The sequence below is a fragment of the Bison bison genome, unplaced genomic scaffold (genome assembly GCF_000754665.1).
Source record: "Bison bison bison isolate TAMUID 2011002044 unplaced genomic scaffold, Bison_UMD1.0 scf7180017864048, whole genome shotgun sequence".
Classification (NCBI taxonomy): Eukaryota; Metazoa; Chordata; class Mammalia; order Artiodactyla; family Bovidae; genus Bison; species Bison bison.
The window spans coordinates 5,673,157-5,701,126 of NW_011494620.1; the positions used below are offsets into that span (position 1 = coordinate 5,673,157).

The following is a 27,970-nucleotide window of genomic DNA, read 5'->3' on the forward strand; positions in this document are numbered from 1 at the left end:
GGGACCAGCCCACGTCGTGGTGGGGAGGTGGAAACGCAGCCGTCAGGACACACCTGTTCCCAGAAAAGAGCTGCTGGGTTTGTTCTGTTTTTTACTTTTTGGCCACATAGTGCAGCCTGTTGGATCTTAGTTCCCTGACCAGGGATCGAACCTGCGCCCCTGGCAGTGGAAACCTGGCATCTTAACCACTGGACCACCAGGGAAGTCCTCTGCTAGGGTTTAGAGCCCTCTCCTTCCTGGTGGCAGTGGCCTCTTTCCCTTTAAGAAATCCCCATAGATGAAAATCCAAACTTATAAGACGACTTGAGGCTGATATTTGTGAGACAGGAGAATTCTTCACTCTATGAAGATGCTTTTTTTAAAACTGAGCACGCTTGGTGCTTTTAAGCAGACTCCATTCATCCACAAGCCCCCAGATTAGGAGCCCCGCGTTGTGGACAGTGGGGCGGCCTGTGTGGGTTGCATTGCTCTTCACTCAGCAGAGGCATTCATGGGCTCTCTTTTTTATTTAAAAAAAAATTTTTTTTTTAATCAGAAGGAAGAAGGAAGGAAGATGGAATCTCACAGATGAAAGAGCAAAACTAGTAGGAAATTCTTTTTGTTAATTCCAGTGTTTGCTCTGTGTTATTGGTATCTGTCTCTATTTTCCTCCACTTTTTATGTCTTCCTTGATGGCTCAGTGGGTAAAGAGTCCACCTGTAATACTGGAGACATGGGTTTAATCCCCAGGTCAGGAAGATCCCCTGGAGGAAGAAATGGCAACCCACTCCAGTGTTCTTGCGTGAGAAATCTCATGGACAGAGGAGCCTAGTGGGCTTAGGAGCCTAGTAGGAGTCTATGGGGTTACAAAGAGTCAGACACGACTGAGCAGCTGAACATGCATACATGCCACAGACACACACAGCCCTAGATTCATTTTTGTTAAGAGAATTGTCTTCTCACTGCTTTTTTGATGTGACAGTGGGTGGGATCCCGTCTTCATCCTTCTAAACACTCCCTTGCCACCTTTATGCTTCTGAACTCTTTGTTCTAACCAAACGATTCCCTGTTTCTGAGATGATTACAATGAACATCTTCTAGCTCTAATCCGATTCAAATGTAGCTCATACGTTTTCTCTATGGAAATGGCTTTGTCCTAAGCTGGGAATGAGCACAACCAACTCATGAGAAACAGGGAAAGGTCCGACTCATCTCCCCAAGAGGAGGCTATTGTGTGTTTCCTCAAAGTGACCCTTCAGATATCTGTCACCGGGGGTTCCATGCTTCATCAACCACATTTCTCCTTCATTTTGTGTTCTAGTATGGATTCATCAACACCTGTCTGCAGTCACTTGTGATAGAGAAATTTGGTGAAGAGACATGGGAAAAACTGAAGTAAGTCTATGAAAGGAAAACTGAAAACTCTCAGATACAATTGGTAAGCCTCTGGTGTTTTGAAGGTTATAAGGCTTTTACTAACCTTTTGACTCAATCAGTTGGTTGTTACTAGGGTGATCAGATTCCTTGAACACACCAAGTAAATACAGAAGAAGCCTGGTATCTCAAATCTGTCTTTAAGGAAGGTCTCTCTATCAATTCCCCAAACCAGCCTTAAAATAGGGCTCTCCTGTGAATAATTGCTGTATTATTGTTGTTCTGTTGCTAAATTGTGTCAGACTGTTTGTGACTCCATGGACTGCAGCACACCAGCCTTCCCTGTCTTTCACTATCTCCCGGAGCTTGCTCAAACTCATGTCCATCGAGTCGGTGATGCCATCCAACCGTCTCATCCTCTGTCACCCCCTTCTCCTTTTGCCCTCAGTCTTTCCCAGCATCAGGGTCTTTTCCAATGAGTTGGCTCTTTGCATCAAAGTATTGGAGCTTCAGCGTTAGCTTTTATTTCATGAATGAGTTAGCTGTTTTTAATCACAGAAGATAAAACATCTACATTATTCGCATAGCACATAAATGGAGCTGCTGAAATCCCACAGAAGAGGGGATACCCCCTTTTAATTGTAGCCAGAATCTCTCCTTAGGTTTTTCTTTAGATAACTGTTACAGTTTTCCTCTCTGCCTCTCTCTGTTAAGCCCTTAACACTGTTATTTACACCTCCATATAGTCTCCTGTCTGATTCCTGTAATCTTAGGCAGCTCTTCCACTTTCTTGGAGGCTCCAGCTTTAAAACATTAGGGGATAGGGTTGAATGGGGTCTCAGAAATCTCCTGGTCTTATGAAGAGGGAAGAACTGAAAAAAATCTGGAAAAATTATTAGCTTCCTCAGTTACTCAAGGGCATGCAAATGAAAACAATTAGGTGCTGCTCTGCCTATTAAATCGCCAAAAATTTTAAATGATAATAACCAATTCTGGTTAAGATGCAGCAAACCGGGTAATTGCTGACAGCATTTTAAATTAGTGCAATCCTTTGGGAAAGCAGTTTGACAACATGTGCCAAAACTATGAAAATGAGGAGATCTTTTGAAGTAGTAATTTTATTCTTGAGAATTGATTCCCATGTACATGTATATGCGTGTGTGTGCATGTATATGTAACACAGCCTTACATTTATAAATAATAAAAGAAAAAAATCCATTAGATGTTCAAAAACAAACCAACTAACAAATGGAATGGCAAAAGAAACATGTACCATTATTCAGATAATAACAAAGGTCATGAAGCAACTTGTGATCATGAAGCAAAGATCATGAAGCAACTTTACAACAGTGTAAGTAAAAACAACAAACAACAAATAAACAAGCAAAAAGCCTCCCCAAAACAAGACAAAATTTATATAACCACTGAGTAAATGATGCAAATGAAAAAAGAACAAAATAACGAATTATTCATACCAATTGAATTAGAAAGATAAAATGCCTTATGACTTTTTCCCTAATACCTATATTTTTTCATTGCTTTTGTAACGTAAAAACCATTGAAAATGCTTAGTGCAAACTTTCCTCACTCCTACCCACATTTTACAAAGGAAATAATTAGATGGAGCTGAGAATTCAGGAGACTCGCAAAAAGGAGGCTGAATTGAGGAGGGGCCTGGCGGGCCCCACAGCCTCAGCCCCTCTGACCACACACTGCTCACACGTGTGCCCTGACCCCCTCAGTTAGGGAAAGGCTGCCTGAGCCATTTTCCATAGCATCCCTGGGGTAATTCGCGTTCTGGACTATATAGGCCAAGAAAACTCATTTCCAAGTATTTCGAGAGGAACACTTATGTAATTATGATCAGAGAATACTTGAACTGGAGGGCGCTGCAGAGATCATCTAGCCCAGATCTCTTCATTTTCACAGCTGAGAAAATTAAGGCCCAGAGAGGTTAGGGGATTTGCCCAAGACAGCGCAGCAAGTGGGCAACAGAGCCAAGATGAAATGTCAGATGCTTGAAGTGCTCCCTTTTGGCCCCTTCAGCTGCCTTGCCTGGAGAATTCCACGGACAGAGGAGTCTGGTGGGCTAGAGTACATGAGGTCACAAAGAGTCAGACTCCACTGAGTGACTGTAACACTAACCTGTCTTGGGAACAGAAACATTTGAAGATTTTTTTTTTTTTAATGTTGTTACATTGTAAAGGGTGAACTCAGTAAAAAGGAGAAGGAAAAGAATAGTCTTAGATTAACCCTCGCTTTGGGCTGGACCCCTACCATAATTGATCCTAGTAGCCCAATAAGAACACTACAAAGCAGGTTTTTGTCTCATTTCGTCCAGAAGGAAACTTGCCAAAGGTCACAAGGTTAAGTACGAGGACTGGGGCTCAAACCCAGACCTGTGACTGTGAAAGCTCCCCTTTCTAATAGGCCACACTGCCTGAAGCAAGGGCGAGCGACTGGCAGCACGGATTTCGGTTCCTAACGAGAGTCTGGGTGAAAACGTTAGTCGCTCAGTCACGTCTGACTGAGCCACCAGGCTCCTCTGTTCATGGGATTTCCCAGGCAAGAATACTGGAGTCAGTAGCCATTCCCTTCTCAAGGGGATCTTCCTGAGCCAGGTATCAAACCTGTGTCTCCTACATTACAGGAGGATTCTTTAGTGGCTGAGCCACCAGGGAAGATCTGTCTGAGTGAAAAGCAAGGGGCATTTCTTTAAACTTGGTTTTCCTGAGCTCCTGTAGAAGGCCTGGTTCTGTGGAAGACACTGGAGGATGAATGACTCAGATAAGCCATTTTGCCTGGATGGTTTTGCAGTGTGTAGAAATTGCCTGTATACCTCAGACATGGGGACTACTGCCCAAGGCCCAAGGCAGACAGAAACTGGTATCATTTGCTCTGCCATCGCCGACGGGGGTAGACACGCCACAGCCCTGCCCCCTTTGCCTGCCAGGGCACGGTCAGTCCTAGGACAGGTGGTGAGCACAGAGAACATCGGGTGGACATTGCCGGGAGGGGTGGGTAGGAACCAACTCGAGGAAGAGCGGTTTGCACTCTCAAGGGTGTGGCTGCATGTCCCAGAAAGTGAAGGTCAGTTTCAGCAGGGGCTCTGAGGCCACAATGCTTAGAGTTGAAGTCCAGATGTACTTGGATCTGACCTGGGTGTTTCAACATCAAAAAAAAAAAAAAGTAGCTAACCTCATAGGGGTTGTTTCACATGTTAAATGAGATAATGCAAGCAAGACACTTAGAAAAAGAATGCCTGGTCAGTGGCGAGCACTGAACAGATGTAAGCTGAGAGATAGAAGCCGATGTTCACTGTGCTCCAGAGACGGGTGCTTGGTGGGCTGGGGAGAAGACCAGGGGAGGTAGGGTTTGCCTCCTGCTGGACTGGACTGAGTCCTGGCTCTGCTGCTTCCCTGATAGCTCAGATAGTGAAGAATCTGCCTACAATATAGGAGACCTGGGTTCGATTCCTGGGTTGTGAAGGTCCCCTGGAGAAGGGAATGGCAACTCACTCCAGTATTCATGCCTGGAGAATCCCATGGACAGAGAAGCCTGGCGGGCTCCAGTCCATAATGTCCCAAAGAGTCGAACACGACTGAGCGACTAACACATTCACTTTCTGCTGCTTGGGGCAGGCCATTTCACTTCTCTGAAACTCATGATAAAAGGTGAAGACCCTGTCTTCTAGGGTCTCCTAAGGTACCCCAAAGTACATAATAGGTGCCCAGGAGGTGTGATTGCTCCTCCAGAATCCAGGTGCTGCGCTGGGGTCAGGTTATATTTGGCATTCACAGGCGCCACTTTGCCGCTGCCTTCTGTCTGGAAGAGGCAGACGTTTTTCTAGGGTATCTGCTCTGCCCAGAGGAAACCTGGCTCCGTTGCCTCTGCTTCTGTCTCCAGACTGATCTCCCCGACCCCCATTGTCCAGACCTGCCCAAAGGACCCCCATACTCGCCGATGACCTGCCCGGGACAGGGAGGGAAGGACAAGCTTTTGTTGATCGATTTTTGACTGTGAATCTTGTACCGTCTGAGCCTTTGTTCGACTGGTTGGCCCAGAAGAATCTATCCTGACTAGGAGAGTGGGCAGGGTTCTGGAAATAACTGAAAATAACCAGGAATAGCCGGAGCAGTTAGACATCAGTGGAGATAAAACAGCAAGGCGTTGTCTGCCCGTGACAGGCAGCTGAGTGGTGTTACTGAGAGAAGGCCTCTTTTTATTTGTTAATTCTTTATTTTTGCCTGTGCTGGGTGGTCTCTGTTGCACGGGCTTTTCTCTAGTTGCAGCAAGTAGGGGCTGCTCTCTAGTTTCGGTGTGAAGGCTTCTCATTGCGGCAGCTTTTCTTGTAAGAGCCTGGGCTCTAGGGCTCACGGGCTTCAGAGCACAGCCTCAGTAGTTGTGGAGCTCAGGCTTAGTTGCTCTGAGGCGTGTGGAATCTGCCCAGATCAGGGATTGAACCCATGTCTCCTGCGTTGGCAGGTGGATTCTTTACCACTGAGCCACCAGGGAAGCCCCTATGGAATGCCTCGTGCCTTCCCCTATGTATGGAACAGATATAGCATGACCAGCTATTAAATATCAGGACTTTGATTGGTTGAGATATTCAACGTATCTCTGTAAATCTAGAAGGGAAAAAACCAGCTTCTCATATGTATAGCAAGCAGATGCTATACAAGCTTTTCCCAGTTTCCACCTTTGGTGTGACCTCACTATAAATGGTAAATTTTCTCTTCCTGCACCAGAAGGGCACTCCTCACAGCATCCCAAACAAGCAGGCTGCCCTGGTATCTACAGGAAGACAAGGTGACTGAGATATTTGAACAAGCGGTGGGGAAAGGTGCCAGGCAATCAGAGGAATGTGTCCAGGGACAGAGAACCAGGTGGGGCCGTATCCTGAGTTTGTGTTGCTAGATTTCACCTCTTTAATCTTGAAGTCTCAAAGGATGTGTTTGAGCACTAGACACCTATGTGATCGCATTGGAAAGGCATCTTTAAACCAAAAGCAAAAAGTCTATCTAACAAGCTCAGCCCCCAACAAAAATTGCATATTATAACTCATTAAAAAACAAAACTGTAGTGCAGAAAACTCAACTCATCAAGTGCAAATTAAGGCAAGATTATTTGTGTGCAAAGATCTCCTTCAGGCTACATTTAAATAACAAGTTCCCTGGTGCTTTTAAAATAGAATTTTAGCAAAAAAAGAAAACCCCATCAATTCCTAGACAAATTTTAAGAAGCAATGGTCAGGTAAAACAAAGTATGTCTCCAGACTTTACGACATAAATTTTACTTTGTATGAAATAATCAGAAACAGATGTTTCCCCTCCTTTGTCTCCATTGTTTATTGCTCTCTCATATACCCTAGATTTATAGATTTCTAATTATGAACCACTCTTTCATAACCTCCTGGCTAAAACCTTTATCAAGACTTAACAGTGAGAAGCAACTAATAGATTAAGAAGAGTAAGGTCCCTGGAGTCATATAAACTTTTATTTTTTGCCTAGATCGTTTACTAGCTGTTTGACTTGGGCACGTTTATTTACTCAACAATATTCATTTGGTCCTTAGTATGTGCCAGCCAGAATTCCTAGCCTTGGGAATGGTGATGACGGAAACATTTGAGGGCTCTGTTCTCTGGGAATGTGTATTCCAGGGTGCGGTGGCAGGCTGTAAACAAGTACATAAAAAATAAGTGAAATGAAAATCTTTCAGATTGCACTAAGTACTATAAAAGTACAGGGTCCTCAGACATACATACACATGTATCCATTTCCCCTCAAAACTCCCCTTCCATCCAGGCTGCCACATAACATTGAGCAGAGTTCCATGTATTATACAGTGGGTTAGGTAACCTTTTTGCTTTTAAAAACAATCGAAAACCCCAAGAACTTTTGTTTATTTATTAGTATTTACCATGTTGGAAATTTAAACTGAGAAACCAATGGCTGCTTATAAATTCATCTAAAATTAATAGCAAATTAATTTTAATTTACTTAAATTAATAATGTAATAATAAGCTTATTATGTGTTGGCACAAATAACATTTATGTTTATGAAAAATAACTGCATTATTCAAATGAAGAGTAAAGTGTCACTCTTTTTAGATTTTTGCAATCGATTTCATGTTTGAATTGCTGAAAGACAGTTGAATGTTCTCCTCTGCACCCTGTCTGTTGTGATCTGAGGTTTTGGTTGAGCGATGTGAAGAAAACATAGGAGGAAGTACTTCAATACTCTTTTTAGATAATTGTGGAGATTCATTTAAACCTCACCAAAGCTCCACCAGTGGTCGTCTCTCAAAAATCAGTTACAATCTGTGTGCATGAGTGCTCAGTCGTGTCTGACTCTGTGACCCCATGGACTGTAGCCCGCCAGGCTCCTCTGTCCATGGGATTCTCCAGGCAAGAATACTGGAGTGGGTTGCCATGCCCTCTTCCAGGAGATCTTCCCAGCCCAGAGATGGAACTCACGTCTCTTGTGTCTCCTGCATTGGCAGGAGGATTCTTTACCACTGCACCACCTCAGAAGCCCACAGTTACAATATTGAGTGTGAAACCAATGACTTTGGTTTCAGTGACCTTGAAACCAAACACCAATGACTTTTTCCATACTCCATTAAGTGAAAGTTCCGTGGCCTGTGTTACCCTTTGAAATAAATTTTTTACCATCATTTTGAGCTGTCATGCACTAGTCATTCGAAAAATACTAGCTCCCTGAGTTATGCAGATCTTATGAATGTTGACATGATACAGAACATTATACAATACCAAAATCACATTTGTCAATATCACCACAATCCCACCAGAGCCTCTTAGAATTGGGGAGCTAATGAGCTCACAGTAGCAGATGCAAGTTTTCCAAAATTCCAATTTTCACTTGAAAGCTTGAGTTTGATCATTAGCAACAAATTCTGTCAGTTACTTCCCTTGAAATGACAAGCTAACTTTGTTCTTTATTTTTTTTTTTAAGAAAATGTCTGCCAAATATCCAAGTCTGAGTAATCGTTATTTGTCTGTCAGTGGTTCTTTCAAGTAGAAATGACGTCCTATGAAAAAAGTGGCTAATTCATCTCACAAAAGCAGTCATAGATGTGCTTTTCCCTGAGGTGCCCCCTACACTTCTGTATACAGCAAAGTGCTTTCTGCATGCCTGTGCTTCCCACCGCATCACGGAGAAGGTTCAGAACAGGTAGACTCAGGGCCAAGATTTAATAAAGCTGACATTTTTTACTGCATCACAAAGAACAATCTGAAGTGAAGCTGGCCTTTTTTTTTTTTCCTTTTTTAAACCATGAATATATAGCAGTGAAGAATACAGTGACCATTTAGTACAGACTGATATCACTATTATTCAAACTAAGGCACCAGCAGTTTATCCACCAATGCTTTTGCACCATCATCACAAATACCAACCAGTGACAAGGGCAAATAACATCCTCATTTTATTATGAAAGTGGTTTTGACTTCATGGGCCCCATAAAGCATCTTAGGGACCCACAGGGGTTCTCTGGAATACAGCTTGAGAGAATCAGAGTTGAAGCAAGAAAGTCTTTCTCAGTGAATCATGTCTGACTTTTAGGCTCCTCTGTCCATGGAATTCTCCAAGCAAGAATAGTGGAATGGGTAGCCATTGCCTTCTCCAGGGGATCTTCCCAATCCAGGGATCAAACCTGGATTTTCTGCATCGCAGACAGATTCTTTACCATCTGAGCCACCAGGGAAGCCCTTGGGTCACATGGTGACACTCAAATCTGTTATAAGAATTCCCCACCTGCCATAAGGGAACTCTTGAAGGAACGGTTTCCCAGGCTTTAGAACCAATCCCATTTTCTTGGCCTGAAACTTGCTACAAAGTGCTATTTATTTTTCCTGTGGGCTTTACAGCTCACTCTGAACTCTTAGAAACCATTACATCAGTTTAGTCATGTCGGACAACATAAGATCTATAACTTGTAATTCTTTGCCTTGCCAGGTTGAATCCTAGAAAGTGTTACTGAGCAGTGGTGTCCAAGACTGGAGAGTCATTGGAGACAAGTGGTTAAAAAAATATTAATTTCCAGACCCCACCTCCAGGGCCCAGGAATCTCTATGCTTATTTTGCTCCCCAAGCTATTGTAGAAAGGCGACTTAGCCCTAGTCTCCTGCCCAGATGTTTTGGGTGTCACTAGCTGGAACCAACTAAAGAGAAACATACACTTAATGGCTGACTGTTTTAGGTAAATACTGACTTGTCGGAACTCCTGAATATGTGTCCGTGTGGCCACCTACATGCTTGGCATTTTTTTGAGCCAGGGTAATCTACCTCTTACGTCATTGATGTTTCCAACCCCCAATCTCATCAGCATGTTTTCCAATGGCCATTTCTCTCTTCTTTTCTTCTTCTTACCAGAGGCTTTGTCATCTCATTGGCAAGATATCAATTAGTTATTTTTTTAATTCTTGGAGAACATATTGTTTCACTAAAGTAGTTCGAATGACTGTATGCCAGTGTGTACTGACTCTGGGGAGGTGTTAGATGCAAGATTCTGGGATCAATAAACAAGGCTGAGAATCTCCGAATAACCCTCTCAGTCTGGGCATGTCTGGCATTCCACAAACATGCAACATATGCACAAACCACATCCACCTTTGACACCGTGAGCTCAGCCTACAGGAAAGAAGAGGCTGGCAGACTCAGGCAGGGATGGAGGGTGATGGCCATAGGGCAGAGAGCACCCCACTTAAGGGAGAGGTGGTGGCTCAGACCCCCATCTGCCCTGGGGGGACCCTTATGCAGCTTCTTGGAAGAGCTGGATCCACTGATGCTCAGCGACCCCTGTGCCGACATGGACCCAAGAGGGAAAACACACCAACAGAGGGAGACTGGGAGCTTCTGGTTCAGTGATGAGCAACCGTGGGGACAGGGCCCCGCGGGCTGTCTCAGAATCTCCAATGAGTGTGTGTATGAGGCGGAGGAGCGTGGATTGAGAAGAAGGCGGAGGAACACTGATTTCACCCACCACCACCTTTACAGATAAGGAAATGGAGGCCTAGAGGGAGGAAGTGATTTTCCCTCAGAGCTCGTTTTGTGTCGGGGTGGGCCTGGGACGTTTCCTGCCTCCCTGCTGCAGTGGCCGCCTCCTCCCACCCACCGCCACCATGTCCCAGACCACCTCTGTGTTCTCAGTACTGTCACAGCCCCTGCTGGCGACAGGAGAGGCTGCTTCTCATTGCCCCCAGGCTTTTCCCTTTGCTCATCCTATTTATCCTCATCCATACTCCCGCGGGGCTTCCCTCGTGGGCAGCTAATAAAGAATCTGCCTGCAGTGCAGGAGACCTGGGTTCAATCCCTGGGTTGGGAAGATCCCCTGGAGAAGGGAAAGGCTAACCACTCCAGTATTCTGGCCTGGAGAATTCCATGGACTAGTCCCTGGGGTCGCAAAGAGTCGGACACGACTGAGCGACTTTCACTTTCACATACTCCCGCCAGAAATGTGGGACAAGGATCATTACTCCATTTTGCAGTGAGGAATGAGTTCTAGAAAGAGAAAGGAGGGTTCAGCCCAGGAAAAACTGGAAGATTTAGGAGTGAGAAAGGATCTTCAAATACAGAAGGCTTGGGATCTGGAGGTGGGACTAGCCCAGTCTGCCTTTCCCCAAAGGGCAGAACTATGCAGGAGGCATATGCAGGGAACAGCAAAATGCAGGAGCTCTGTGGGCTTCAGAGCCCAGATCCTTCATTTGTCAACTGGCTGATGCCAGCGAGACACTGACCTCTCTGAGCATCAGTTTCCTCAGTAGGACAAGGGGTGATTAGAAATAATCTCTATCCAAAAGCAGATGCTCAACAAAATGAGGCTCAGACGTAGGTCTTAGCTCAACCTAAGAAAGAACCTTCTATCAGAGATAGCAGTCTCTGAACACAATGTATTGCTTGCAGAGCAGTGAGCTTCTTGTTAAGAGGAAACTGAGTTGTGTAGGGTGGGAAATTCGACAATTAGGAAATGTCTCACCTCTCTCAATTCCAAGATTCTGTGATGTGTTCTGGGATAAACTCAAATGTTCTGTACTCACCCCAATCTTCAAGATGCTCTCTGCTGCCTCAAAGCATAAACTCTCTGTCCAGAGTGCTCCTCTTTGCCTATCCATTCCTCAGTTTTGATGAAACCTCCCTTTCTCAGGGAAGCATTCCCTGACCTGCCTCCTTCCCCCTACGTTAACTGAATTGCTAACTACACCTTAGCGATCCACACAAGAGCCAAGCCAAGAAAGTCGGCTTTCTGACTCCCAGGTTCAGTCTCTCTTCACCAGATCTGGTCAGACGTTACAAAACCCAAGTCCAGCAGTAACTCCTACAACTCAGCCAAGTACATTGCAAGACCGTGAGATTCTGAAGCAGCTGGAACCTGCTTCAGAAGACCATGACCACTGAGTTCCAAGTTCACTACCATGCATTAGGTTCTTAACACGTGCCAAGACAGTGCCGTTTGCAGGTCTTGGGCTTGCTCTGTGGCTAAGCAGTAAAGAATCCACCTGCAATGCAGAAGATGCAGGAGACACAGGTTCAATCCCTCGGTTGGGAACATCCCATGGTGGAGGGCATAGCAACCCACTCCAGTATTCTTGCCTGGAGAATTCCATGGACAGAGAAGCCTCATGGGCTTCAGTCCATGGGATTATGAAGAGGTGGACATGACTGAAGTGACTTAGTGTGAGCACACAAAGATAGTTCACAATAAATCATGATCTAGCAGCCCAGGCCAGAGGGTAAGACCAATGTTCTTGACAGAAGTTGGGGAAACACATCACCTACTGTGAAGGGAGCTACCTTCTGCTCAAGAAGGGAGCTCTTGGCTCAGACCAGGGCCCAGGGAAAGTGTCACTGGAGAGCTGAGACACAAACACACCAATGCTTCCCATTCCTTACAATCGGGAATGTTCTTGCTGCATCTTGCCAGGTTGATGGATGTATTCCTGGGGCAGAACTCCAGTCGCTGGGTTTCCATCGTGCTGTGATTTATCTTTCAGAGCTTCTGCAGACGTGCAAGACGCCTTCATGACTTACACGGTGTATGATGACGCCATCACCATTAAGCTCATTCAAGAGGCCTGCAAGGTTCTCGGTAAGTCCAAATAGGGCCTTCTTTGGTTTCCGGTGGACCTAGATTTTGATAAGGACACTGTTCAACCCAGTCCACCCTCCTTTCCTTTCTCCTTCCTTCTCCCCGGCTTGGAGCATACAGTGAGCCAGGGCCTGGAGAGAAAGGAGGGGCAGGTGGCCTCTCCGGCCCCGAGCTCTAGAGGGCTTGCTAGCAGGGAGGCGAGGAAGCCCTCCAGCACTTCCAGCCTCTTTGATAACACCCTTCTTTCAGTCCAAGTTAAGTTTCCCTTACCCATCCTCACAGGCAGCATAGCTTTGGGTCATGCTGGGATGGCATTTAGGAATTATTGCAAGTGGACATGGCAGCATCAGGATTGTTGCCTGGCACCTAAGACCCTGGGGCAGATGTGTTGGAAATGTGGATGAGGCAGGAGCTCAGGGCCTTCAGGCCTATTCCCATGCAACCCCCAGAGGGTCAGGAGGCAGGAATGGTTTCACGATACCTCTGAGGGCCCAGCCAACAGATCTACCATCCTGGGGACCTCTTTCTGAGACGGTTATAGATTAAGGCCAGGAAGGACTGATGCTGAAGCTGAAACTCCAGATACTTTGGCTACCTGATGGGAAGAACTGACTCATTTGAAAAGGCCCTCATGCTAGGAAAGATTAATGGCGGGAGAAGAAGGGGACAATAGAGGATGAGATGATTGGATGGCATCACCGACTCAATGGACATGAGTCTGAGTAAGTTCCAGGAGTTAGTGATGGACAAGGAGGCCTGGCATGCTGCAGTCCATGGGGTCGAAAAGAGTCGGACACAACTGAGTGACTGAACTGAACATCAGCATAACCAGCCCAGCAGGAATGCTCAGGAACACACCAGGGCAGCCACTCAACCCACAGGGACAAGGGGCTGCTCTAGAATGCGACAGGAATGTGTAAGTGCCTGTGTCAGATGAGGTGCTGTGTTTATTTCCCCTTCCTTTGAATCTCAGAAGAATTTTCTGATCAAAAAAAAAGAAAGCAAATGTGCCAGCCCTAACCTCACGCACCTGGATCCAGTAGAAAAGAAGGCTTTCCCCTGGATTTTCACATAGCAATGTGATTGACATCTGCGTCCCTTCTCCTGTCCCTGGTCAACTCCTGGATGCAGAAAACCCTTCTGGGCATTGCACCTGGGAGAAGCCCAGAGTGTCTGCAGAGCCTGAAGGGGACCCGTTGAGGTTTAGGGAGCTGACGTGTGTGACGAGCAGACCCACCCCAGCCAAGGGTCTGCCTCCTCTGGTTCATCAGGCTGTTTGTCTGAGCCAAGCAGGGGCCAGGGGTGCCAGTGAGAACTCGGGGGACGATGGTGATGGGAAGGAGGAAGAATTCGGGGCACCAACTAGTCCAGCCAGATGTCTGTTAGCTCCTAGTCACTTGTCACCTGCACTTCCTGATAGAAGTCGACAAGGTTGTTTCTGAGGCTGAAAATAAGGTGCAGGGAGTAAACTGTGCGGTTGATCCTGAGGCTGCTTGAATTTGGGCTCCAGGGAGCACCATCTCCAGACAGCTTCCCAAGCCAGTGCCCCACCTCCCCGGGCAGTGACCCTGTGACAGAGGATGTGGGCGGCCAGCAGGCAGGGCTCCTGCAGCCTCCTGCTGGTGGAGCGACCCCCCACCCTCTCCTTTTTCTAAAGGGGCTCACAGGGAGACTTCCTAGAGAAAAGCTGGCCCAGTACCTACTGGTCCACACCCAACTCCTACCTTGTCCTGCCTGTTGCAGGGAGTGGGCTCCCAGAACCCTCTGTCATCATGCAGCTGATCCCGGGGGTGGGGTGGGGGTTTGTGTGGGGCCTGGGCTGTTGAGAGGCAGGTGGGGCGAGGATTTCCTGCGGGAGTCTGACCCAGGGCGAGGGCTCTTTACAGGGCTCTGGGCCGCCCCCTGGGCTGGGAGCCCGGAGATCCGGCTGCCAGATTCAACTCCGCTCCTGAACAGCTGCAAGCCCGCCCTGGGTACCGCCTCAACGTCTTCTTGTTTAGCACACCTGCCCAAGAGATCTGGGGCGGGGGCTGGGGGGGTTATCTCCTTAACCATGAGTTCTTAGGTCTTTTACATATGTGTTTATGATGTTAGAGAAGATGTAGAGATGTAGAAGAGATAGGCTACCCACTCCAGTATTCTTGGGCTTGCCTTGTGGTTCAGCTGGTAAAGAATCCACCTGCAATGTGGGAGACCTGGGTTCAATCCCTGGGTTGGGAAGATCCCCTGGACAAGGGAAAGGCTACCCACTCCAGGATTCTGGCCTGGAGAATTCCATGGACTATATAGTCCATGGGGTTGCAAAGAGTCAGACATGACTGAGCAACCTTCACTTTTACTTACGATGTTAAATATCAAAGCTCACAGGTAGATCCCCTCTTATTCAAACACGTACTACCCCACAGACCACATGACCTGCGAAACAGAAACTATTGACTCTTTGCCCTTTCCAGGAAAAGTTTGGTCATCTCATGATCTGGAGAGTGGAGCTGTAAGAAACAGCTATTTTTCAAGATTTTGAAAATCTCTTTTAAATTGAGAACTTCTGTGGACTGAATTGTGTCCACTCTCAAGTTCCTATGTTGAAATCCAAACCCCCATGTGATGGACTTGGAGAGGGGGCCTCTGGGGAGATAATTTAGATGAGGTTATGAGGGTGGGATCCTTACGATGGGATTAATGCCCTGATAGGAAGAGACACTGAAGAGCTTGTTTTCTGTCTCTTGCCTGTCTGTCTGTCTCTGTCTTTCCCCACCACACACACACATAATGTAGAGAGGGATAAGCCAGGAGGAGAGCTCTCACTAGGACCTGCCATACTGGCACCTTGATTTTGAATTTCTAACCTCCAGAACTGAGAAAAATAAATGTCTGTGCAGCTCTAAAACAGCTACAGTACGTTGCTTAGGCAGTCCTAGCAGACCAGTACAGGAATTCTAATTAGTATTTATGTGTCCAGAAAGAACTACTGCATACCTCTAACATCACACCCAGGCTGTTTTGGTGACTGTGTATGGTTGTGGATGCCACTGTGGTGTAGCAGTACTTTTAGCAGAGAGATCCCATCACAGGCCTGCCCCAGTGCACTCACACTTCCAAACCAGCCAAGGCGTTTAGAGGCAGCAACAAGTGTATAGACCAACGTGTAGGCTGACTCACGTTGCCTTCCTACCAAAGGCCAAAGTCTAGCGCTGTGATTTCTCTCCATCTAGCTTTGAAAATCAGAAGGGTATTTTCCTCTTCTTTATCACAGTAACATCTGTCAGCCTATCCCTGAAAGGGTGTATAGGTATGGTGAGTGCATTTTTCATATAAAAGGTTGGGATTCAAAATTGAGTAAGCATATGCGTGAGACTTGGAATCAGGATGACCCTGGGAAGCACAGACCGTGTGGCTTCTATCTCTTCACGTCTATTTATTGATCTATAGGTATATATATATATATATATATATATATATATCTGTTCCAGTTCTCAGTTTAGTTGTTCAGTTGTGTCCGACTCTTTGCGACCCCATGAAACGCAGCACACCAGGCCTCCCTGTCCATCACCAACTCCTGGAGTTCACCCAAACCCCTGTCCATCGAGTTGGATGCCATCCAACCATCTCATCCTCTGTCGTCCCCTTCTCCTCCTGCCTTCAATCTTTCCCAGCATCAGTCTTTTCCAATGAGTCAACTCTTGGCATGAGGTGGCCAAAGTACTGGAGTTTCAGCTTTAGCACCATTCCTTCCAAAGAAATTCCAGGACTGATCTCCTTTGGGATGGACTGGTTGGATCTCCTTGTAGTCCAAGGGACTCTTAAGAGTCTTCTCCAAAACCACAGTTCAAAAGCATCAATTCTTTGGTGCTCAGCTTTCTTTGTAGTCCAACTCTCACATCCATACACAACTACTGGAAAAACCATAGCCTTGACTAGATGGACCTTTGTTGGCAAAGTAATGTCTCTGCTTTTTAATATGCTGTCTAGGTTGGTCATAACTTTCCTTCCCAGGAGTAAGCGTTTTTTAATTTCATGGCTGCAATCACCATCTGCAGTGATTTTGGAGCCCCCCAAAATAAAGTCAGCCACTGTTCCCACTGTTTCCCCACATATTTGCCATGAAGTGATGGGACCGGATGACATGATCTTAATTTTCTGAATGTTGAGCTTTAAGCCAACTTTTTCACTCTCCTCTTTCACTTTCATCAAGAGGCTCTTTAGTTCTTCTTCACTTTCTGCCATAAGGGTGGTGTCATCTGCATATCTGAGGTTACTGATATTTCTCCTGGCAATCTTGATTCCAGCTTGTGCTTCCTCCAGCCTAGTATTTCTCATGATTTACTCTGCATATAAGTTAAATAAGCAGAGTGACAATATACAGCCTTGACGTACTCCTTTTCCTATTTGGAACCAGTCTGTTGTTCCATGTCCAGTTCTAACTGTTGCTTCCTGACCTGCATACAGGTTTTTCATGAGGCAGGTCAGGTGGTCTGGTATTCCCATCTCTTTCAGAATTTTCTACAGTTTATTGTGATCAACACAAAAGCTTTGGCATAGTCAATAAAGCAGAAATAGATGTTTTTCTGGAACTCTCTTGCTTTTTCCATGATCCAGCGGATGTTGGCAATTTGATCTCTGGTTCCTCTGCCTTTTCTAAAACCAGCTTGAACATCTGGAAGTTCACGGTTCACGTATTGCTGAAGCCTAGCTTGGAGAATTTTGACCATTACTTTAGTAAAGTGTGTGAGATGAGTGCAATTGTGTGGTAGTTTGAGCATTCTTTGGCATTGCCTTTCTTTGGGTTTGGAATGAAAACTGACCTTTTCCAGTCCTGTGGCCACTGGTTAGTTTCCCAAAATTACTGGCATATTGAGTGCAGCACTTTCACAGCATCATCTTTCAGGATTTGAAATAGCTCAACTGGAATTCCATCACCTCCACTAGCTTTGTTTGTAGTGATGCTTTCTAAGGCCCACTTGACTTCACATTCCAGGATGTCTGGCTCTAGGTGAGTGTGAGTGATCACGCCATTGTGATTATCTGGGTTGTGAAGATCTTTTTTGTACAGTTCTTCTGTGTATTCTTGCCACCTCTTCTTAATATCTTCTGCTTCTGTTAGGTCCATACCATTTCTGTCCTTTATTGAGCCCATCTTTGCATGAAATGTTCCCTTGGTATCTCTCATTTTCTTGAAGAGATCTCTAGTCTTTCCCATTCTGTTGTTTTCCTCTATTTCTTTGCACTGATTGCTGAGGAAGGCTTTCTTATCTCTCCTTGCTATTCTTTGAAACTCTGCATTCACATGGGTATATCTTTCCTTTTCTCCTTTGCTTTTCGCTTCCCTTCTTTTCACAGCTATTTGTAAGGCCTCCTCAGACATCCATTTTGCTTTTTTGCATTTCTTTATCTTGGGGATGGTCTTGATTCCTGTCTCCTGTACAGTATCGGTATAGCTATCAATATACCAATATAGATTCAGATATTGGGGCTTCCGGTGGGTCAGCTGGTAAAGAACCTGCCTGCCAGTGCAGGAGATGCAAGAGACACGGGTTAGATCCCCTGGTGAAGGAAATGGCAACCCCCTCCAGTATTCTTGCCTGGAAAATTCCATTGACAGAGGAGCTCATGGGGTCACAAGGAGTCAGACATGACTGAATGTGCATGCACACACCCACCATAGGTATATATAAATAGTACCCACCTATTGGGTGGGTACTAGGTCTTTAGAAAAGCCTTTGGAATCAGATAGATCTGGGTGAATGTCTTGGCTGTCTGTCTGTCTGTCTATCTTCCATAAATCAGAGAGAGTAAGGCCCTGATGGAGGAGAGAAGTCTGCAGGAAGGGCATTTCATTGTTTAACAAAAGACACTGGTCAATGGAGACAAACTCTTTCCTTAGACAAAGGATAAGCGCATGCTCGGTTACGAAGTGCTAGTTAGTACTTTGCCTTCCACACGGGCTCCAGAATGCCATTTCTCTACCTTTAAGCAATTGTTGGGACTTTTCCAGGCCACTCTGCCACTGCATAGCTCTGCGCTTTCTAATTAGCATAATTCAGGGAGGCACCAGATGGCAGGTTGAGCCTTGCATAAGAATTGCTCTGTGTATGAATAAGCGCCTACTTAGCGTGTAAGTGGGTTATTAGTGATCTGAAGTGACAAAATTCAAAACAACACACCACAGCCATTTGGCACAGCTGTGCCCGTCTAGACTTCGCCCGCTAAGAAACCAGCAGTAAAACGCATTTCAACAGTTAGCCATCAGCAAGTGCCAGCAAGCCTTCTCTGCACCTAGCTCTTTAAAAAGAGGAACAACATAACATTTTACAAGGTCCTGAAATCAGGCCTTATCATTTGATCTTTACTGTGACTCTCTCAGGTGGAATAAACAGCCCAGATCCTGCAACCAACCAAAAATGCAGATACAACTCAGGTGTCCTGACGCCCAGGCCAGCACTGCAGCCCATGGGCGGGAGGAGCAGTGGACAGGGTGGGCACGAGATCGCTTGCTTTTTTTTTTTTTTTTAACAATATCTATTTTTATTTATTTGGTTGTGCTGGGTCTCAGTTGTGACATGTGGGATCTAGTTCCCTGACCCGGGATGGAACCCGGGCTCCTGCATTGAGAGCGCCAAGTCTTAACCGCTGGACCACCAGGCGCGTTCCTGGCAAGGTCTTTGGAACTGGTCAGCCCTGGGTGCGCTCCCTGGCTGCATCATCCCTAACAGGGTAACAAGGGGCAAATTCCTCGTCGGTAAACATTGCTGGCACCTACAGCACCTACATCGGGTGGTTATCCGAAAGATGAAGTTCGATCATGTGAGCCAAGTGCCCTCCACTCAGCAAAGCAGGCGCCTCCCTCCTGAGCCCAACCAGTGGACCCCTTGCTGGGCAGACTTCTCTGCTCCAAAGCTCACCAGGAAGCAGGCAGCTCACACCAGGTGTGAGCGACGCGGCACCTTGGCTGTAGATGGTCTCCCACCGGAGCTGCCTGCATCCATTTCCCAGTTCTTTTTTTTTTTTTCCTACTACCTGATAAACATATTGCTATACCAGGAATCAACCCCCCCAACTGAGAATCTGTTTCCTCCTTGTGGAGCTTCCCTGGTGGCTCAGACAGTAAAGGATCTGCCTGAAAGCAGGAGACTAGGGTTTGATCTCTGGGTTGGGAAGATCTCCTGGAGGAGGGCATGGCAACCCACTCCACTATTGTTGCCTGGAGAATCCCCATGGACAGAGGAGCCTGGTGGGCTACAGTCCACGGGGTCGCCAAGAGTGGGACACGACTGAGTGACTAACACTTTCACTTTTCCTCCTTATAACCTATGGTACCAACATGGAGAGCTGTTCCTTTGTTTCTTTTTTGCCTTCTATTTTTTGGTTTGTGGCATGTGAGATCTTAGTCCCCCCACCAGGGATGGAAACCTGTGCCCCACCCGTTGGAGTCATAACCACCTGGACCAGCAGGGCAGTCCCCTTCTCCCTTTCTTAAAGGCCTCTGCCTCCTCACAGAAGATTTCCCCATCTGTCATCTCATGCCTGGTTGGAGTAATATTGTTGAGAAGAAGGGTGCTCTAAAAGAATGGTTCTTTCCAGGTATCTGAAGCTGATTCCTTTGGATACCCAAGCTTTGAGGGGGAAAGACCCGTTTTCAAAGGAAAAATCTCAAAAATGCGTGGCCGTCCCTCCCGTCTTGTGGAAGAGCACGTGCTTTTCTGGGTGCCTCGGGTGGGTCCCCATGAGGAGCAGCTCTTGTCACTTGTTTCTGGGTGACAGGAGGCGGGCAGAGGCTGTGGGCAGGGCAGCCTGGAGAGGGCCCTTTGCCAGAGAAGGCCCAGGGCGGGTGGCAGCGACTCTGGGGCCCCGCTGGGCCTTAGCAGGTGTCCCCTCCCACCACCCGCCCTGCTCAGCTACCTCTGCTCTTTCCAGTCCCTTGAGCTGTCGCCCAGCAAGCAGTAAACATTTCCTGGTGATGCCGAAGAGCCAAGCTCGTTAAGTCAGAAAGTTTGAGCTTATACATCATTCCAACTGAAAAGCTTCCCAGAAGGCCCTACAGCTCTCTCTCTCCTGGGAAGCCAAGCACAGACACTCAGTGACTGTTATTTTCCTGCCATCAAAGAACCCTTCTATTTAAAAAAAAGCAAAACAAAACACTTTTTAATAGAATTTTTCATATCCACACACACAAATCAAGAGACTTGCACACCGAAGCCCACATCCCCTTCACCCAGCTTCAATCAGTATTCATGTTTTGCCAATCTCGTTTCTTCTCTGTGATTCTTCCACCTTTATTTCTGGTTTTGTTTTTGCTGGAAAATCTTCAAGCAAATCTCAGGTTTCCCATAATTGTACCCGTAAATATTTCAGTATGAATCTCTAACAAGATAAAGGCATTTTAAGGCATAATCATAATGCCCTGATTCTACCTAGCAAAATTCTGAATGTTCCAGAGACCCGGGAGCCAGCTGTACCTCAGCTGGTGGTGGAGAACTGTGGTCTTCTGATGTTAGATTTCCTAAGGTTTTTTCAGGACAATCAGTGAAACCTTTTTACTTTGACGTGATTTCAAACTCACAGAAGGATTGTAAGAATAGTACAAAGAATTGCCGTACGCTCTTCATCCATATTCCCAAAATGTTAACATTTTACCACGTTGGCTCTATCCTTCTCTCTATATCTATATTTTTTTCCTGAATCGTTGGTATGTTAAGAAAATGATGTCTCTTTACTCCAAAAGTGCTCTTATGTAACCAGTTCAGTTCAGGAAATGAATGCTGCTATGGTGCTATTGTCTAAACTACAGACTTGATTGAGATTTTCTCAGCTTTCCCAGTAATGTCCTGTAGGACAAAAGAACACCCTGGATCAAGTTGGTTGTCACATTTCTGTGACTTTTGTAGTTTGGAACAGTCCCTGAGTCTTTGTGTTTTATAACGTTGACATCTTCAGAAAGTTCTAGTCAGCTATTTTTTTTAATTTTTTTTTTTTATGTAGACCGTTTTTTTAAAAGTCTTTTTTGATTTTGTTACAATATTGCTTCTGTTTTTTGAGTTTTTTTTTGTTCTGTTTTTGGCCACGAGGCATGCGGGAGTTAGTTCCCTGACCGGGGATTGAACCGGCACACCTGCACTGGAAGGCAAGATCTTAACCACAGGACTGCCAGGGAAGTCCCCTTGGCCAGCTATGTTGTAGCATGCCCCTCAGCTCAGGATTATCTGCTGTCTTGTTGTGATTCAGTTCAGGCTACACTTTCTTGGCAGGAAGACCAGAGGGTTATGCTTTGGCCTTCCCAGTTCATCACAGGAGACATCTTATGCCTATTTGTCCCCTTAGTGGTGCTAATTTGATTGCTTGGTTTACATGGAATCTGCCACGTTTCTCCGCTGTAAAGTGATTATTTTTCCCCCTTTGAAATTAGTATCTTGTGAGAGATACTTTCAGACTATGTCTATATCTTGTTGCTTCTTAAACTCTCCCTTCCCTAATTTTAGTATTCACTGGTGATTCTTATTTGAATCAATCCTTATAATGCCGTCAAATGGTGATTTTTTTTTCTAAGCATATCATTCCTTTTAATTAATTAGTTGAATTTCTACTATCAGGAAGAATTTTCCCTATCTATACCAGTGTGAACTCTTTACTCTTATTTTTTTTAATAGGCTATAATCTTATATTTTTGTTATTCTAATGCTCAAATTCTCTATCTATATCTATCTGAAGCTGGGATGGGTTCTGTGGTCTTCTTAGGTAGCTTTCCTGATCTACACCACAGGCTTCCTTCTACTCTTCTTTCTCGTAGAAAGAGAAACCTGGTTCCCATCATTTCCCACATATTTACTTATAGGTTTAATCCTTGGGCGTTCAGAAAGTCATTTCAGATTTGCCGACTCACATTGCTGTGGGAAAGAAGCCTACTCACTATAGTCAAATATTTATTTAAAGTTCGTTTTGTCTTTAACCTAAAGGACAGAGTCGAAATCCTATGTTCAGAGTTCAATATTTTTTTGCTGCCGGGGCTATTTGGTTGCCCCCTGGGTTATTAGGTTCTTCAGAACTATTCTGTTGAAATGCTGTTTTGTTCATTTGTTTCTGTTTGTATTCCAACTTAGAGTTTCCTCTATCCTTATTTATTTCTCCAAGTGTAAGAATCATTAACATGATGCCCCAAACCAGAACTGTGCACAAATTGTGCTCAGAGAAGTGCCCCTCCCTATGCACGCACACTCAACGGTTCTATTTCCACCCATTCCCAGCACCCTGTAAGTCAGGGATCCCCAGCCTCTGGGGTCTAATCCCGGATGACCTGAGGTGGAGCTGATGTCATAGTAATAGAAACAAAGTGCACAATAAATGTGCTAGTTCAGTTCAGTCACTCAGCCATGTCCGACTCTTTGCGACCCCATGAACCGGAGCAAGCCAGGCTTCCCTGTCCCTCACCAACTCCCAGAGTCCACCCAAACCCATGTCCATCGAGTTGGTGATGCCATCCACCATCTCATCCTCTGTTTTCCCCTTCTCCTCCTGCCTTCAATCTTTCCCAGCATCAGGGTCTTTTCAAATGTGCTTGAACAAACCTGAAATCATCCCCCTCCTTCCTGGTCTGCAGAAACATTGTCTTCTATGAAACTGGTCCCTGGTGCCTAAAAGTTTGGGGATGGAGGAGCCTGGAGGGCTGCAGTCCATGGGGTTGCGGAGGGTCGGACATGACTGAGCGACCTCCCTTTCACTTTTCACTTTCATGCATTGGAGAAGGAAATGGCAACCCACTCCAGTGTTCTTGCCTGGAGAATCCCAGGGACGGGGGAGCCTGGTGGGCTTCCGTCTATGGGGTCACACAGAGTCGGACACGACTGAAGCGACTTAGCAGCAGCAGCAGCAGCTATAGGGAACCAATCTCAGTAGTTTCTGGTGTTTATCTTTGCACAAATAAGCAGATAGATGCGTATTTCCTTATTGCCCCTTATTTGCTACACAGAAGACAGAATACTAAGCATGTTTTAGACTCTCCTATACACTGTCAAAAAATACGCTAAGGCATCTACAACTTGTGTTTAGTTGTTTCTTACATTTTCTTGTCATTTCCTACATATTGCTGATGTCCCATGACTTAGAAAACTCGGGGAATCCTAAATTCACTGAAGGGAAACTGTTTAACTACACAACGCAGGGGTTGGTTTTGAAAAGTGACCTTTGTCTTCTGCTTGACAAGCATTCTCAACTACAATCCTAGAGAAAGCTCCAAGCTCAGCAGGGATGGGAAAGACCACACCCAAACCCTAGATGCTTGCTCAAGAAACAGTCAGAGGTCTTTTCCTATGAACAGAGTGGGATGGCCTGAAACAAAATAACCAGTGTCTGGAACAGCAACTTCATGGATTTTTGTACCTTTATAGAACCTGAGAGCCAAGCAGACAGTGTTTCTGTCCAAGGCTGCCACTGCCACTTTTTTTTTTTAACTTTTAAAAAAATATATAGATTTATTTATTTTAATTGGAGGCTAACTACTTTACAATATTGTAGTGGTTTTGCCATACATTGACTTGAATCCGCCACAGGTGTACATGTGTTCCCCATCCTGAGCCCCGCTCCCACCTCCCTCCCCATCCCCTCCCTCTGGGTCATCCCAGTGCACCAGCCCCAAGCACACTACCACTTTAAGACCCAACTTGCAAACAGCCCAGCCCTCCTGACAGAGGTCCTCAGGATGGGGAGGCCTCTGGGGTTGTTTTCCCAGCAGGTGACAGGATGCACCTGCTCAGAGCTTCAGCCTAGGGGGCCCACACACAGCTGTTTTTTTCTCACCTTGAACAAGCTAGATTTATTAATAGCAGGAAAGGAGGGGTGGAAGGAGGAAAGAGGAAGGAACAATTCCACATGTGTCCATGAACTTTTCAAAAGTTCTCTTCCCAGGGGCTCATCACCTTTGGAAAAGACACGCGTGCAATTTAGTATTTCACCTGGCCGGGGCTTGTATTTTGGGTTCCACAGGGGTCTCCATGGAAGCCATTCTGAAACTCTTTGGGGAATACTTCTTTAAATTCTGCAAAATGTCTGGCTATGACCGAATGTTACGGACACTGGGAGGAAACCTCACAGAGTTTATTGAAAACCTAGATGCCCTCCACAGCTACCTGGCGCACTCCTATCAGGTAAGCCCATCTGGGTCAGAGCTCAGTGGCCCTGAGAGGAAGCAGGTACTTCTAGCAGTCCTGGGTCATCTCGCCACCTCCCCTAAGAGGCTGCAGTTGCCAGGGGCTTGTGGAATCCTTGGTACATGGCATCAGTGGGTTGAGTTTTCTGGGGGGACAGATGGAAAATGAAAACTTGTTGGCTACTTTTATAAACTGGCTGCAGTGAGCAAAGAAGGGCAAGCTGGAGAGGTCGACTTTGTGCTGGTAGCTGCTGGGGGTTTGACATTAAGTCCAGAAGATTTAAAGATTGATCACAACGGGAACAAAGACTGGGAACCAGTCAGGTTTCAGGGGATTTGCAAAATCTCTTCTCAGGTTTCCTGGCCTGGAAGGAGCTGATAAATAACTTGTGCAGCCAGATTCATTTATTCATGTATTAGATGCAATGTCTTAACAGGGCCAAGAGCCGGAATCGGATACCACCCAACTCTGATTAACCCATGGCATGACTGCCTGAGGTGCTAAACTGATTTCCCTACTGGGATCTGTCCTGCTGGAGTTCAGTTCCTGGTTTTCCTGTTTGTAGGCATCGGTGGAAATTTAAATGGCCAGGCTCACTTTTCCTTTTTTTAAAAAAGAAAATAATGTATTAAAGAAGCAAAGTGGCATTTGCATATGTCATAATAGTAGCTTATTATTTTATATACAAAGAGTTGATATTTGTTTTTAGGGCCCTTTGCAGTTTGCTAAGCTTTTTCTTCACCATTTCTATATTGAATGCTCAGACTACTCTTGAGGGAGTTCCCAGGTGGCTCGGTGGTACAGAATCCACCTGCAGTGCAGGAGATGAGGGTTTGATCCCCAGGTCGAGAAGATCCCCTGGAGAAGGAAATGGCAAGTCATTCCAACATTCTGTCTGAGAAATCCCATGGACAGAGGAGCCTGCTGGGCTAGTCCATGGGGTCGCAAAAGAGTCAGACATGACTTAGCGACTAAACAATAATGCGAGAAGCAATAGACTAGAACTTCTCTGGTGTCAGTGAGGACATTTTGCACATAATGAGATAAATGAAATATATAAATGTTATATGAGCTGAAATAAAATGTATGCAATGGTGTCTGATAGATTTCCAGGGAAAAGATTATAGATTATCTCTTTAGGCAAAAACACAAAAAGATAAAGCTGACTTTTTCTTTATGTCTATCTCTAGTAATTTGGTAGAATCTTGAGGTTTATATTTTTGGTTTTAACGGTGCCATTAATCTTGTTATTTTTTAGTTGACTTTCATTTGAGAGCCAATTATGAGACAGATGTTGGGCTAAGTAGTGTATAAACATTGAATTATCCTCTTACCCCTAAGATTCAGTTCAGTTTAGTCGCTCAGTCGCGTCCGACTCTTTGCGACCCCATGAATCGCAGCACGCCAGGCCTCCCTGTCCATCACCAACTCCTGGAGTTCACCCAGACTCATGTCCATCGAGTCAGTGATGCCATCCAGCCATCTCATCCTCTGCCATCCCCTTCTCCTCCTGCCCCCAATCTCTCCCAGCATCAGAGTCTTTTCCAATGAGTCAACTCTTCGCATGATGTGGCCAAAGATTAGGTCCTCTTATTTTTCCCATTATACAGATGAAAAAACTGAGGTCCAGAAAGGCAAAGTAACTGTCCCAAATCACCCAGGTTGTGGGGGCTGAGTCAGGACGCATCCCCAGGTGTGTCTGTCTCCAAAAACCATGTTCTGGTTGGCTTCTCAGTATTTTCCCATTGCCCTGATTCTCCACTTTTATAAAACCACATTTCAAGTAAAATATAAAAGCACAATCTTAATATTTGGAGAGTTGGAGACATGACCGGAAGGATTAAAACACCAGCTTCAAGAACTGTGTCTAGGAAGTACCTGAGGCTTGGGTGCAAAGTGAGGGTAGAAATGCTAGAAAAAGCTTGTGTTTCATTTCAGCCCTTTTGTATTCTATTATTATTGTTATTTCTCACTAGGTAGGATTTGGATATAATTTTTTAAAGTAACTTTTTCCTGTTTTATCATTTTTTTACATTGCACTGCCTCCAATCTTCTTCAGATTACTCAAATGTAAGCATGCCCATCCATACTCTACGTATATGCTTTTGGAAAGATAGATATTCAGGGGAAAACCCTCATTTTAACCAGCATCCCCTCTTTACCTCCTTCTGACTCTCTCACTCCCACCCTCCACTACCACCACCACTGTGGAAGAGAGCAAAAATCTCAGAAGGAACCCACTTCCTTAATCTCTTCCCTCACTAAGGCCAAAAGCTGTGAACCTGGGTACTGAGCTGCTTACTACCCAAGCGAGCAAGAAAAGAGCTTCTCTCAGGGATTCCCCTAGACATCCCCGCCCCCCCAAAAAACACCCAAATTTTCACACATCCTTAGGGATTATCCTGACATCCTGGCACCATCTATCATGAGATGGTACATACTTGGATGTCAACATTTATTCCCAGAGCAAGATGGTCTCTTCAGATGTAGCCTTGATTTTTCAGATGTGCAACACTGCAGCACAGATGGCCTTATGTTTCCAGAGCAAGAGATGAACTTTATCCACTTGCCAATTCCTCCAAGCTCCTGATCATTCAGACTGAAGATTCTCATGGTCACTTGGTCACAGGCCAAGCACGCCTTGGAGTATGGATAGAAGCAGCATGGCATGGTGGAAAGACGCATTTGGGGGTCAAGAATGTTCTACAGTGAATCTGGCCTTAACCTCCCTGAGCCTCAATTTCCTCCTCTTTACACTTGGCTTCCCTGGTCCCTCAGTGGTAAAGAATCCTTCTGCCAATGCAGGAGACATGGCTTCAAACCCTGGGTCGGGAAGATCCCCTGGAGAAGGAAGAGGCAACCCACTCCAGTATTCTGGCCTGGAGAATCCCACAGACAGAGGAGCCTGGCAGGCTACAGTCCAGGGGGTCACAAAAGAGTTGTGCATGACTTAGTGATTAAACAACAGCAGCAATAATACTTGCATATAGAGTTGGTTAGGTGATTAGGTATAATATAAAATTCCCGACTTTAAGGGGCTGAAAAATCGTGGGTGTTTTTTTTCTGGGGTGGGCAAGGCTTTATTGGAGCCGCTACTGCAGCAGGGGAGGAGGGCACGGCAACTCACTCCAGTATTCTTGTCTGGAGAATCCCAGGGACAGAGGAGCCTGGCGGGCTACAGTCCATAGGATCTCCCAGAGTCAGACACGACTGAGCTTATTAACACTGAAGCAGTGGGGAGCAAGAGCAAATAACAGGTTCCCTTGCATGCCTACTCCCCAAAGAGAGCAAAGCTTGTTCCTCATATGGGGTGAGGGTAGGGTGTGTGTCCAGGGGTCGAGCTGGGGGGGCTGGCTTAGGCATTTTGCCCACCCC

General features: G+C 45.7%; 1 protein-coding gene across 1 annotated transcript in view; it reads left to right on the plus strand.

Moving 5' to 3' along the window:
- Positions 1–27,970, plus strand: part of LOC104985522 (guanylate cyclase soluble subunit beta-2-like) — a 61,676-nt gene that overhangs the window by 3,434 nt on the left and 30,272 nt on the right. Inside the window, exons 2-4 of the mRNA XM_010835736.1 lie at positions 1,301–1,374; positions 12,367–12,461; positions 24,432–24,592. Of these exons, the coding sequence (XP_010834038.1) occupies positions 1,301–1,374; positions 12,367–12,461; positions 24,432–24,592 (330 nt within the window). The remainder of the gene's footprint in view (positions 1–1,300; positions 1,375–12,366; positions 12,462–24,431; positions 24,593–27,970) is intronic.